The sequence below is a fragment of the Asterias amurensis genome, chromosome 2 (genome assembly GCF_032118995.1).
Source record: "Asterias amurensis chromosome 2, ASM3211899v1".
In the NCBI taxonomy this organism is placed as follows: Eukaryota; Metazoa; Echinodermata; class Asteroidea; order Forcipulatida; family Asteriidae; genus Asterias; species Asterias amurensis.
Window position 1 is genome coordinate 18,045,303 of NC_092649.1, and position 13,014 is coordinate 18,058,316.

Here is a 13,014-nt window from a genome sequence, read left to right on the forward strand (position 1 = left end):
TTTACAGTTCGCGTTTTTGATCAATGCTCTCTTTTGCCAAATCGTTGTCTCTTTTGACTTGGAATTTGTTAGCCCGGAATTAATTTCGTTGCTTCCTTTGTTTGTGTGTAATCGGGCTGCTGTTCGTCCGTTTGCTTGCAGGTGCCTGTCCCATTTAATGTGAATGTTTGCTGAGATACAAACAGCCAAATTCAGAGTATGGTTATTCATGTATCTTTACCCGCGCTCATTACACATTGTTGTCTATCTTCAAATTAATCAAAATCGCACATATATCATTTAATTTCATCAAAAGCTTGAAAATATGATTGAAAACATGATATGTGATATTTTCTTGTTTAATAAATTCTCCTCATTTTTGTTTTACAGATCTTAGTCCTATAATCTTGGAGAAACCCCCCCCCCCCCCCCAGCTTGGAAGCCAATTTGAATCTGCTAGACCAGCCACGATGGAGCTAACCGAACACACCAGATGGATGGTAGTCAACGGCCAGCACGGTGGTGAAGGGCACAACGGGTCCCACACCCATGCTCCCCACCCAGCCAGTATGACACCTTCTTCCACAACAGAACGGATGCCACACGCTCCCCACCATAGTTTAAACTTCATGGAGCCCACCCAGCTTGTTCCCCCAGATGAAGTGGATGTTTTCTTCCACTCTCTTGACGGGAGCTCAAACGCTGTCAACCCGCCGAGCTACTACGCCAACTCGGCCGCGTCCCGAGCGGCAGCGATACACAGCTACAGGCCTTCGCACGGTAGGTGGTGCATACCATAATACTGTGCTAACATTCATGACTATCGACGATTTAATTAGCGTGTCTTTCAATATGAACTATGTGAAATATCTGCGATCCAAAATAACGTTGTGTATATACTTGGCTTCTGACTTGTTTCTCACATCCAATGAGCTATACATTCATGTTCAGGGAACTACCCTTGTATAGCAGAGCAAAATGTTCCGCAAAACGTCTCAGTTGCTGCTAAAAAGATCATCGTTTGCTAATGTTAATCAATATTATCAGCATTCTGTGTGCATAAAACTTTCCAGTCTAAATATTTTGCTATGTAAACATTGCTGGACGAATTCATTTCACTGATGTTATTCATGTTTCAAGAGATCACCGAAGAAATCGGACTCAATAAATAATATATTACAGACCTCACAGAGCTGTTAAAATTTGCATCTTGCAATCTGCCATAGAGATGGTGTACAACGATCGGGGAGATATTTAAATTTATGATGCAACACAACAGGGAAAATGATTTTATAATCAGGGTGATTTTCAAATGTTTTCCCAAGAGCATGAAAATATTGGTTTATTTTCATGACAGTTTCTGCAAAGTTGGCAGCTGCTACACGTTAACACTTTTCGGCAACTAAATGTGTGCAGACAATTCATGTTTACTATCTATGGAAAGGTTTGCGGTAACACCATGTTTACTTTCGTTTTAAATGTGTTGCCAGACACCACCACATTCTTAATCGTAAGTCAAATCAACTAATGCAGAAATGGCAACAGATAAACAAATATGACCTATGTGTAGTTCAAAATTGATGCCATCTGATCAACATAAATCAACTTGAACTCTTAAAAACAACACGCACCGATGAATAAACTTAATGAAGTTCCTTATTGCTTTATTTATTTCTTCATTATTTTCAAATCGGTGCCAAGTTTTTGTTCCTTCTTCCTACTCCGGTCTCGCAGTATATGATCGTAATTAAGTTCTTATCCTAGATCCGGGTTTGAGCATTGTTGATTAGCCTGAATGAAAGATGCACCGGATAGCATTGCTTTCTGACTATTGTTGTTCCCTCATGCCAAGTTACATTCATTGAATAACCTGTTAGTCGAGACCATTCTCTTTGGAACTATTTTTCAATAAACATTTTGGAACGCGGTTCAACTACATTAGATTTAAATTGTTTGATGTTTAATGGGTTGGTTGGCTGCATTTACAAGGTATTTGTTTGTTTGTTTGCTAATTTGCTTGCTTGCCTGCTTGTTTGTTTGTTTGTTTGTTTGTTTTTCTTTTCTTTACACTGAGTATTTTTATACACTGTGTGTTTTCATATTTAATTGTTTACTTCCTAGTGGTTTAACATGTTTATTGTTCATAGTCATGCGCATTCAAACAGCTTTGCCTGGAATTGGCGCAGTATAAATCAATTTTGATTTGTATTATTTATTACAGAACATGTCAGATACGCAACATTATGTTCTTGCAAATGTGTCCGACAAACTTTTTTTGTCAGCCAATTCGTTAATGCCGACTTATATACCTACATCATCAAATAAAAATCATTGTTTAAATTGTCGTTGACGGTTTTGTTTCGTGCAATACCTCTGAAGGAAAGCTTAATATTATAACTTTCTCGAATATCTAATAGAAAATTAGCTTTTTAAATTTTATTGCAGACAAGTTGAACCATGGATATATACAACCATGGTTGAACTTACAAATATTTATCGTGAACTTGGGGGAGAAGGGGCACAGGAATGCGAACGTAACACAACACTCAATGTCATTTCGCGCGTAAACAATGCTGCTCCTTTTAAAAGCAGTCTCGCACATACAATTTTGAGAATAGTTCGCAGTCATGGGCGGGGCGAGGGTCACACCGGGCGGGCCACGAGACAGGCCGGAACGGGGCGTGGTCGGTTTGGGAGTGACTTCAAACAACAGGTACTGGGTCAAATAATTATGCAAATACACACGATGCAGACAGAGTGTGTGGCCGACGAAAAAAATTTGTTATCGTCCAACGTTAGTTTCGTCCTAAATTGCTCACACAAGATATTGTCAAGTAAGAATAACGTATCACAGTTCGAATCTATTTATGTCAGAAACTTTCATTGACAATTCTTTGTATAAATGTTGTGTTCAACGATTGACCCAACAAAGCTTTAGATTTTACGTGTAAATTTAGTTTCGAACTAAATTGTCGACACAAGCTATTGCAACTCAGAATAACTTATCACAGTTCAAATCTACTTCGGTTAGAACTTTCATTGAAATTTTGTAAACTTTGTTCAATGAATGTTAGCTGCGGATAAAACCGAATTAACATTATCGTATAAGGATTGATTGAGCTGACTAATTAGTCACAAACAGTATTCATGTTTAGAGTAATCAACCATAAACATTAAAGAACAACCTGTGAAATAGCGGGCTTAAAGACAATGGACACCTTTGGTAATTGTCAAAGACCAGTCTTCTCACTTGGTGTATCTCAACATAAGCATAAAATAACAAACCTGGGAAAAGTTGAGCTCAAATGGTCGTCGGAGTTGCGAGATAACTATAGGAAAGAAAGAGGGAGTCGTTTCTCACAATGTTTTATCAACCTGCACCCATTACTCGTTACCAAGTAAGGTTTATGCTGATAATTATTTTGAGTAATTACCAATAGTGTCCACTGCCTTTAATTCATTGTGGGGGTCATGAGACCATGCACAGATTGTGCCATCATTGTCCTTCATTTTGGTTGCAACTAAAACCAGCTCTTGGTGTTTAAAAAAACAATCTTCAAGTTTTCACATCAACTTTTTTCGAGTTTTCATGGAAGGAAATATTCTACAGAAAGAAAAAAAAATCGTTCGACCTTCATAATCAGTAAGCTGGTATAAACTTTAACAACAATAATACGGTACCCCATGGGACTATATGAATTTAAACAATTCCAAATATTAAATTGCATCCACGTTCTTTTAGCATATATATCTTCTTTCACTTGTCTTTTAGAAAGTTGTATTTATTTTTATTTTTTACTTGTATGTTGTTAAACAAATTATTTATGTTAAAGCCAATTTTACCCCCTGTGATTTCAGTGTTGTTTCATCTGTCAAGACCTATTTATTGGGTGGTTATATGGTGTTTAACACAGCTTGCATTCGGGAACTACACTAAAGAAAGCAATTTAATGATGCATTGTACGAGTGCCAAACATCCGGGAACGCCAATTGGCTGTTCTTTTTCGCGAGAAACAACCCCATAACTGTTTCTGAGAGTGTAATAAACACGTGTTTCTGGTCCAATTTCATTGAAAGTGGGACACCATGTGGCCACGAGTATCGTGGTGCCTCGGGTTCAGCTTAAAAGTGTATTGCCCGTGCTTTGTCTGAAATAAATACGACAAATCATATCTTACAAGGAAAAACAAATGAATGGCGGCCATTTTTAAGGTTCCAATTAAAGGTAGCGCGTGTTTTGGAATAACAAACAATTTCAACAAGTCACCTTTTAAAAGATTAAAAGAACGAAAGTCGGCCCAAATTTTTATGAAAAATAATTCTCTTAATTTCGGACCAGGAATTTTCATCTTTGAGAGGGCAAGGCATTTTCATTTCGCAGTTTAAAAGGCACTTCCATTGGGATACCACCTTTAAACTCTATGATAATCTTAAGAAGGGGCAACGATGTAAAGAGCATGGCAACGAAGGCAATGATCTCCTTGGCCCCGTAGTGTATTTTTAGGCCTGGAACCTTATGATAGGATGCCATACAACTAGATTTGTTTTGGTGGTGGGCGTGATCATACCTCCTGCAAACCAAAGAACAGGGTGTCATTAGTTATGACTTGAACAACAGAACAACAATAGCAAACCGAGCAGACGTTCGCATTCTGAGCACTGATGATTTCAATGAAACTGCACTGAAATCCAACCGGTAGATCTCGCTGTAATAAATCTGTTCGTGCATTCATTTTTTAAAGAGTCTTGAACCCAGCCAACCTTCTATACATGTCCTGGGGGCTTGTCTTATAGTTCAATATATCAACACTTGACCCAATCCTGAGCTCATTCATCCAACAAGGTTCCTCTCTAGTAATGTGTCAATTATCCAGTGCAGGATTCATGAGACATAATATAAGATCTTGGGCAACCTCAGAGCCGAACACCTTGAAAAATAGGCTACCGGACGGGTGAGTGTAAAGCTGGGCTAGCTGCCGCTGCGCTGTACACCCCCAGTCTGTGTCTCCACACCACCCATTTTACCCATAGGTCTGCTGCACAGTGAAGTCCCAAGGGGATAGCCTGGCACTGGGCTCAATGCGGTTCTTCACAGGATGTCGAGACCCAGGGCGCAGTGCCACGCGCTTGGCATGTCAAGCCCATAACTTGGACTCAACTGAAAGTTGCTTCCTGTGTGTCGTATTAGTTTACGTTTTCCCGAGACCAAGATTATAAATAGACCAACTCGCTGCCAGTCGGGTCCCAGCCTCTCAGTGTACGTCCGCACATCGTGTTCATGACCGATCGACCTGTACACAAAAAGTCCTGTTGCTATATACGTACTCCTCACACGCGCCACAACTGAACTTATAAAGTGCACTTATTAAACCGGGCTCCAACTTATAACAATCTCCTATAATAGCAGCTCTGACTTCCAAGCCTCATAAAGTGATAATTTTTTTTCACCCAAACTCACAGCTCGAGTTTCTGGCAGCCAAGTTTGCAGGCCACATTTCCACACTCCAACTATCCAGTGGTTCGAGAGCAGTAAAACCCTTCGCCCAGTCCACCAGAGTAGCAATCACTCCGCCTGGTGTACCAGCCCTTTTGGTGGGGCCTCAGCAGCGGTTTCGTCCCACGGTGGTCCACCGGCTCTCGGCAGCTCCACTACTGGTGGTGGAATCAACTCTCAATCCAGCTCGCATTTGTTCAACTTTCCACCAACACCACCGAAGGACAGCACCCCGGACCATTTGACAACGGCCGGGTTGAGCATCCACCCCTCCAGTGAGTACACCCACATGGAGGATAAATCAATGCACAGGGATCACCATCTTACCTCCCCTGTCTCATCATCATCCTCAGCCAACATGTCGATGGCAACGGGCTCATCGGCTGCCGACACACCGTACAGCACCCAGCATCATATGCCGTACGCTACCTACGTTCCGGCCCCGGATCTCTCCAACTCGTTGGGGTTTCACACCGGAGCGGTGATTGGTAATCGGAACTTCAACGGATCTGCACCCCGGCCTCGAACCAAAAGCAGGTCCAGCTCAGGTAAGTAATAATTAATCAATGTTGAAGTTTTACTAATACTCCTCATTCATTACAAGTCAATCAATGGTTGTTAGGTGTCAAACAAAATTAAGGTAGAGGTCTCAGAACTGTTTTGTCTTTTCAAAAGATATGAGATATGTTTTGACCTTGGTCTCAGTTTCACTTCAGATACATTGTCTGATGTAATTTAGTTGTGTTTTGAAATTGTACCGCAAACACAACTGATCTCAACTTCAATGTTTTAAGGGCATCTTCTACCAGACTGAGTTTCGAACAGATATTTCATAAAGATTTAGACAGCATAAAGGCCTGCCTCTAGTTATTATAAAAATAGTAAACCCTCCACTGTATAATGTATTAATGCAGCCTCATGCACTAGTGCGCTGGCCTGGTCCCCGGTCCGCCCAGACAGACAGTTGGTCCAGCTCCAAATATTTTTGCATTTAACATTGTCACTCTTAAAATCTCCCAGAAATAAGAGGTATCGAAAAACGCCATATCGTATCTTCCTAAAAATCACAGCAGTTACCACAAGATACAGCATCATTTGTAGAATTAAAACAACAACTTTGCACAGTTTTGGTATGAAAATCTGAAACCAATCCGTACCCAATGCGCATGTGCCTCATTATAAAGCCATTGTTTTGTAATACTATATCTGACCTCTAATACCAACCAATACTACCACCAGTTAGAAGAAGTCATCCCCAGAAAATCAACATGGTAAAGAGGAAAAGTCCAGACCTATTGTTTCTAACAACAATCAAACTGTCGATGCGTCAGTGGTATTATTATCTTAACCTTTCTTTCCTGTACAAAACTAAGGCACTTTTTATTTATGCAAGGGTGGGAATGACTTTCTATTTGGCTGTACAATTAGTTTGAACACATCAGATACGGTGGTAAGAACCTATAGTTGGAATCCCTTCTGGTCCTTGCTCTATGTAGGAACTTTGGAACCAACAAGAAGATTCATCACAAGGAGCACTTTATAATCTTAGGCTAAATAGATACAAATTTGCATCGAGGATAGAGAATATTGATCTAAGGTTAACAAATTCCACATTTTATTTTTTACAAAAACATGTACGGAAGTATGAACCAACACTCTACCAAAAGATAGTTATTACAATACCCACAAGTTTACTATAGTTTATTCGTATCCTTCACCCCATGCAAAGCTTCAAACATAACTTCGTTTGTAAATATTAGTTGGTCCAAAATTGCACGATATCAACGTTTGTGTTATCCTCAAATACATCGTGTGTTAAATAAATTCAAAGCCATAGACACAAAGAAAAAACCCAGACCTGCTATTGTGATTTATTACGTTATGATATAACCAACTTGTTTTTTTTTTTTTTAAATCGGTTCAAGTTCAGTACCAGAAGGTTCAAGCTTGGAGGAAGGTTCAAGTGCCTTTATGACTTATATGTTGAATCCGTAGTTAAGAAAGATCGAGACCTGATAGCCTACAAATGATTTTACTTTCATCGCATACACACTTCCAGTATCTATCTATTTAAAACCGACCACTTTTACAATGCAGACATGTCCATGCCATGTGTATTTACACACTGTCATTCCAATCAAGCATGTTGTATTCCAATCAAACTGGTAGCAACATGTTTGATCCCAACGTTTATTGACCACTTGGCCACGTGGTTCAAAATGTACTTTTAATTTGGCCACATGGCGCTGCTAAGGTTTTGTTTTTGCAATAACGTATTTCCAGCTCCATGAAGACCACAACACGAAATAATATTTAACTCTATATATGATCCGCTTAAAATTAAACATCAAATGAGTAAACAAGATAACAAGACAAGAGGAAGCCGTAAAGGAGGTGGAAAAGAAGAAGAAGAAGAAAAATCAGCCTTGAATTACCGAAAGCTTTTCTTTTTGAGTCAAAAGCAATACGATTTACATCGATATGCTCGATCTTTTGTGACTATATGCCTCATCTGAAATAGTTTGATGGTAGTAAACAAAACGAAAACTTCACACTGCTCTAAATAGCCTGCATCATTAGAAACAGTCATCCAATATAACTGAAAGAAGATGTTGTCAAATATTGGAAGAATATGTTACTGCCATTTTGTCTTCATTATATTACATGATTATAATAATGGAAGTGGTAAACGACTGATCAACAGTCTAATATTGACCGACGTCCAAATGGTATGTATTGCGAAGATGCATAGTTGGATGTCAAATAAACACAGCGACACTTGGACATAGCTTTCACTCAATGCCCCACCTCAGGTGGTAAACATTATGCTTTGTTTATATATACGTTCTGGCTGTGCATGATCAACAGTGAATTTGCTTTCGTTTTTATTAATTCCAAGTGATCAACTTGAATAACACAGTTAATCTCTTGCCCAACTCTAAACATTTTTATTTCTCATAACAAAGACTGGGCCTTCTGATAATCAGAGGCAGTTCATTAAGAATTTTGAAGCTTATTCGGGTTAATTTATTCAATTATAGGTGGGTCAATAAATATGATTGAGTGATCAAGTTCAAATCTACATCATAATCTATACAATACAGATCAAACAGAAAATACATGCAATAAATACAATATCACATAAGTAAATCACAGAAGGAAACGAGTCCCAAGTTTGACCTGCTATGGTTAGATATAAGGGGCACAGACAAAGTCACTGTAAATTATCTCGTATTTAGAACAATGCTAACAATGAGTTAGTATAGTACTTCGTTCTTCAATGCTTTTGTGTACAGAATTTCTTAAAGAGAACTTCGGGTACAAGTACAGCTTTATAAAAAGTTCACTAAATGTTTAATTATCTTTTCTATTTTCTGCACTGCTAATCTCTAAAAACTTATCTCTATCTATTGGGAAACGGCGTTTTCTTTTCTTTTAGAATAGAGGGTCCTGCCTGGGGGTCATAGCCTGGCCAAGCACCAAGTGTCCCTGGCTCTCCAGGAACTAGCCAGGAAGAATCCATAATTCACCCCGGTCTCTCGCTCAGTGTTTGATGGTCAAACCACATGTTGTTGTGCCCGAAGGTTAACAGCAAAAGCCATTATAATATTGAAACCAGGAAGTTGAAATTTAATAAAATCCAATCTTAAGATTAGGGTTCTGCCTTGGTATTAATATGGAGCGAGAACACCATGCCATGTGGTGGGGACTTGGGACGAGTGTCGAAGGAAAACAACAAAACAACGAACAATCGACTGAATTTCTACATTTCGCTCTGTTTAATAAGCCTACATAAGATTTGCCAAGTTGGGTTTGCAAGTCGGGGTTGCAGTTATTTGCTGGGTATAGTCTTTCATTTTAGTTCAATGAGGCTGTAAATTTGATAATTTGGAGCAGCAGTTTTCACAGTGGCTGATAGTGATAGTGCAGTTTGATTGTTCTATCTATATAGTCATGATGATGAACTGAACAATGAATAAGTAAACTTGTGACCTTCTTAGAACTTGCGAGCATGGTTGGATGGCAATTGTAGCTTTTAATCAACGTGTCTCATAAATGGTGCCTGGTTGATTTAGCCTTAGACTGCCTTTAAACAGCCCCGAATATTTTTGTCACAAAATGTTGGCAAAACCTATGATTTCATTACCGCTCGATATAGAATAAAGTTGTTATCCCGACACATGTCATTTTTAATATTCATATAAACTTAACATTGCACACATTTAAAGTAGTTATTTCTCGTGTGAAGTAAGGTAGAGTGAGTGAAAGCAGCTTACATAAATTTCAACGCAAAGGTCTTTTTTATGGTTTAAGGCATTATATTATTGCACTCTCTCCTAAACAACCATCGATAGACATTGCTTTGCCCGCTCGTTGTTTTACGCAAAAAACAACAACAATAACATCCAGAGAGTAGTCTTCTTTTTAGTTTATAGTTAATACATTGATGCAACTTCCTGGCCCTTTTCTTCCAAACCTTCCTCAAGGTGCAAGGTGGCCTTCGAACTCCGGGCCGCACCAGTCTCGATTCCTTGGAAACGCTCCCGGAAGTAGCTCCCCCAAAACGACACCCCCCATCGGCAGTGACGCGTGTGCTGCCACGTGGGCCCCGGTGTCGGGTTACGAGGCCCTGGCATCACTCCTGGGCTGATTGTTTATGTCAAAATACATTGCAACACCGGGTGTGCGGTGGTCTATTATGTGAAATATGATATCTTGCCCTTGTAAGCGTGCAGGATTTTGGGGCCCAGATTTTGTTGGTGTCTGTTCTGTGTGATAGAAGTGCTCGTGTCGGTAAAGAATGTTTTCGCTTGTTGTGAAATAACCGAGTTCTCCGCCATTTTTGGAGGACATCGTGAAACTACCCCGAGGGTAACACTGTACTCGATATCAAACTTAATTGTTATCTGCCCAAACTGGAAACATCTGAAGCCATACAGACTTTTCAAAACAATAAATAATGTCAAATCAGAGATAAACACTTTCATTTGATCAACTGCATGTGGTAAACACTTTTTACTTGTTTGACCGTCCTTTGGAGATAAGCAATAAGTTATATGCTCATCCTATCCGAATCTCTATTCGAAAAGTCGGTTTACTGCCAAAATGTCTGACATGAAAACAGCCCCTTTCAAACACAACTAGACCCTGTAACATCCAAGTCCGATATCACATGTATTTAAAAAGCGGCCACAGAGCCCCGACTTCCTCTAGGCACGATTTGTACACCTTGAAAGAAAACATAACATCTTGCATTTCAATGAGATTGCACTGTCTAATTATCAACTTGTAATATATACCTGGACAGGTGTTATTTTTACAAGTTTTACAAGTCTTAAATTAATGTAGAAGTTATGAAAAAGAATATTCAATTTCCCACTATGGTCAGTGCACTACATGTGTCTTACTATACTAGTATCTTGCCTGCCAGAAAAAAAAACCCTGGAATATACAACGTCACTCTTTTTGTAATGGTAGGCTATAAACTACATCGAACAGTGCACCACAACTTTGACCTATATACAGCGTCTAACAACATCGACATCAACATTAACACACAAGAGCTCGTATCTTAGATTCCCAGGGTACACAGTAATCAAGTGGTGGTTAAGTTCATCGTACAGACATGACCAATTATTCCCAGCTGACATCCCATTGTTTCATCAGATAAACTCAGATTCAGGATGTCCGAGGACTTTGTATTGTATTATGGTTCTTATAAGTGCATTATATATAGGCCCTTAGTGCATGGGTTATTCACCATGTCAACTCCAATAGAAAACCACAGTTGAACTATACTAGAAAACCATTCCACATTTTGGTTAGAGATTTGTTGTTGTGTGGTCTTTATTATTATCAAGAGTTGTTGGGTCGCAGATTAAGTTTATTGGCCCAATTCAGTTGACGTCATCACGTATAAGGTTAATCTTGCTTGCGCGGCCATTTTTGAAAGTGAGATTCTCACGTGCATGAACTGAGCCGTGCATTGAATTTGCAACATGTAAAATGGCCGAGCATGCATCAGACAGGTGTAGATACTATGTCATTTTGAAACAAAGACTTGGCTTGGGATTTGGGTATAGGAAAGGCGTCTTCTAAATAACCCACAGAGACCAGACATAAGCACAAGCCTACCCAAGCTCAAAGCCGTGGTTTTGAAAATGACCTATGTTTAACATGTGCCATTTCCACCCATCACGACTCAACAAAACTCAACTGTGGCACTAAGTATACGGAACACCGATGTATCAATTTGACTTCGTGTGAACTCGTTTTCAGTTGAACCAAGGTTCAACTCGACCCGTGTGTCATGTTTCTCAATAAATTCGATATCCTACTTCCAATAATATCTTGGTATCTCTGTTTTTCATCAATATCTTGGTATCTCTATTTTTCTTCCAGAAGGACGTGAATGTTGTAACTGCGGGGCTACATCGACCCCGTTATGGCGCCGTGACGGTAACGGGCACTACCTGTGCAATGCGTGCGGCTTGTACCATAAGATGAACGGGCAGAACAGACCTCTCATCAAACCTAAGCGGAGACTGGTAAGACCTTATGTATTGATGGCGTTAAGAATCGCATAAATAACCCTGCATTACAGAAAGACAGAGTAACAAAACATGCAAATGTTTACAGACAAATCTGTTTTTATGTGATCATTTTAATTTAAGTGTTGTTCCATTTTGGGACACGACCCGTCAGGGGATGAGGCTTTACAAATAGTGACCCTCGGCGCTTGGGTCGATTTCACAAAACAGTTAGGACTAGACCTTACTCAGGACTAGTCCTTCCTTAATGCTAGTCCTAAGTTAGGACGAGTTTAAACTCGTCCTTAACTCGTCCTAACTCGAGATAACACTAGTCTTAACTCTTAGTGAAATCCACCACTGGACACTGAGCGTGTACAATCTACAAAGCCAATGAGTGGTCTGGTACCCATACACTATTGTGACTGACCTTTATTGATGTCATGATCTTTAGATATATCAACATTTAACCCGATCACAATAATCCCCCAACATCCCGAGTCGTATCAAGTTAAATAGTCCCGGATGTCCATTTTTGTCTTCATAGCTAATATTATTCAGATTGTGATTATGTCCCATTGATTGACAAGAAACTGATGGAAGATGGTCCCCCAAACCCCTTTCTCCTTTCTGGGTTACTGGGTGACAATCCCATCCAGCCTGGTACCCACCTGGATTTGGGGCTATGATAGGAAGCAGCCTCACCCTGTTCCCTGACCCCGCTTGTTTCCGTACTAAATCAGCTTCAGCTGATTTTGTATGGGTTTCTTTATGGTCTATGTATGACAAGACACTGCCGTTTTTTCCAAAATTAAATGTTTGTGGAGCATTGAGGTAAAAATAGAGAGGAGATACAACCATAGAACAAAGATCGCTCTTGCTGTATGATAGCCTACATTGACTCTGTTTAACCATGGAGGAATGTTTAACAAACTACCAAAAATTAATTAAAATGTGTGCAGATCAATACTAAAATGTATATCCCCCAACCAATATTGCACTGTCTTGCTC

The 13,014-nt window shown here is 39.6% G+C and overlaps 1 protein-coding gene across 2 annotated transcripts in view; it reads left to right on the forward strand.

Annotated features, from left to right (window-relative positions):
- The first annotated feature begins 449 nt into the window (after nucleotides 1–449).
- LOC139934016 (GATA-binding factor 2-like) overlaps nucleotides 450–13,014 on the forward strand; it is a 30,764-nt gene continuing 18,199 nt past the window's right edge. Inside the window, exons 1-3 of one of the 2 annotated variants that reach the window (XM_071928287.1) lie at nucleotides 450–759; nucleotides 5,440–6,021; nucleotides 11,876–12,021. In XM_071928287.1, coding sequence (XP_071784388.1) covers nucleotides 450–759; nucleotides 5,440–6,021; nucleotides 11,876–12,021 — 1,038 coding nt within the window. The remainder of the gene's footprint in view (nucleotides 760–5,439; nucleotides 6,022–11,875; nucleotides 12,022–13,014) is intronic. The other variant, XM_071928288.1, reaches the window with a different exon arrangement.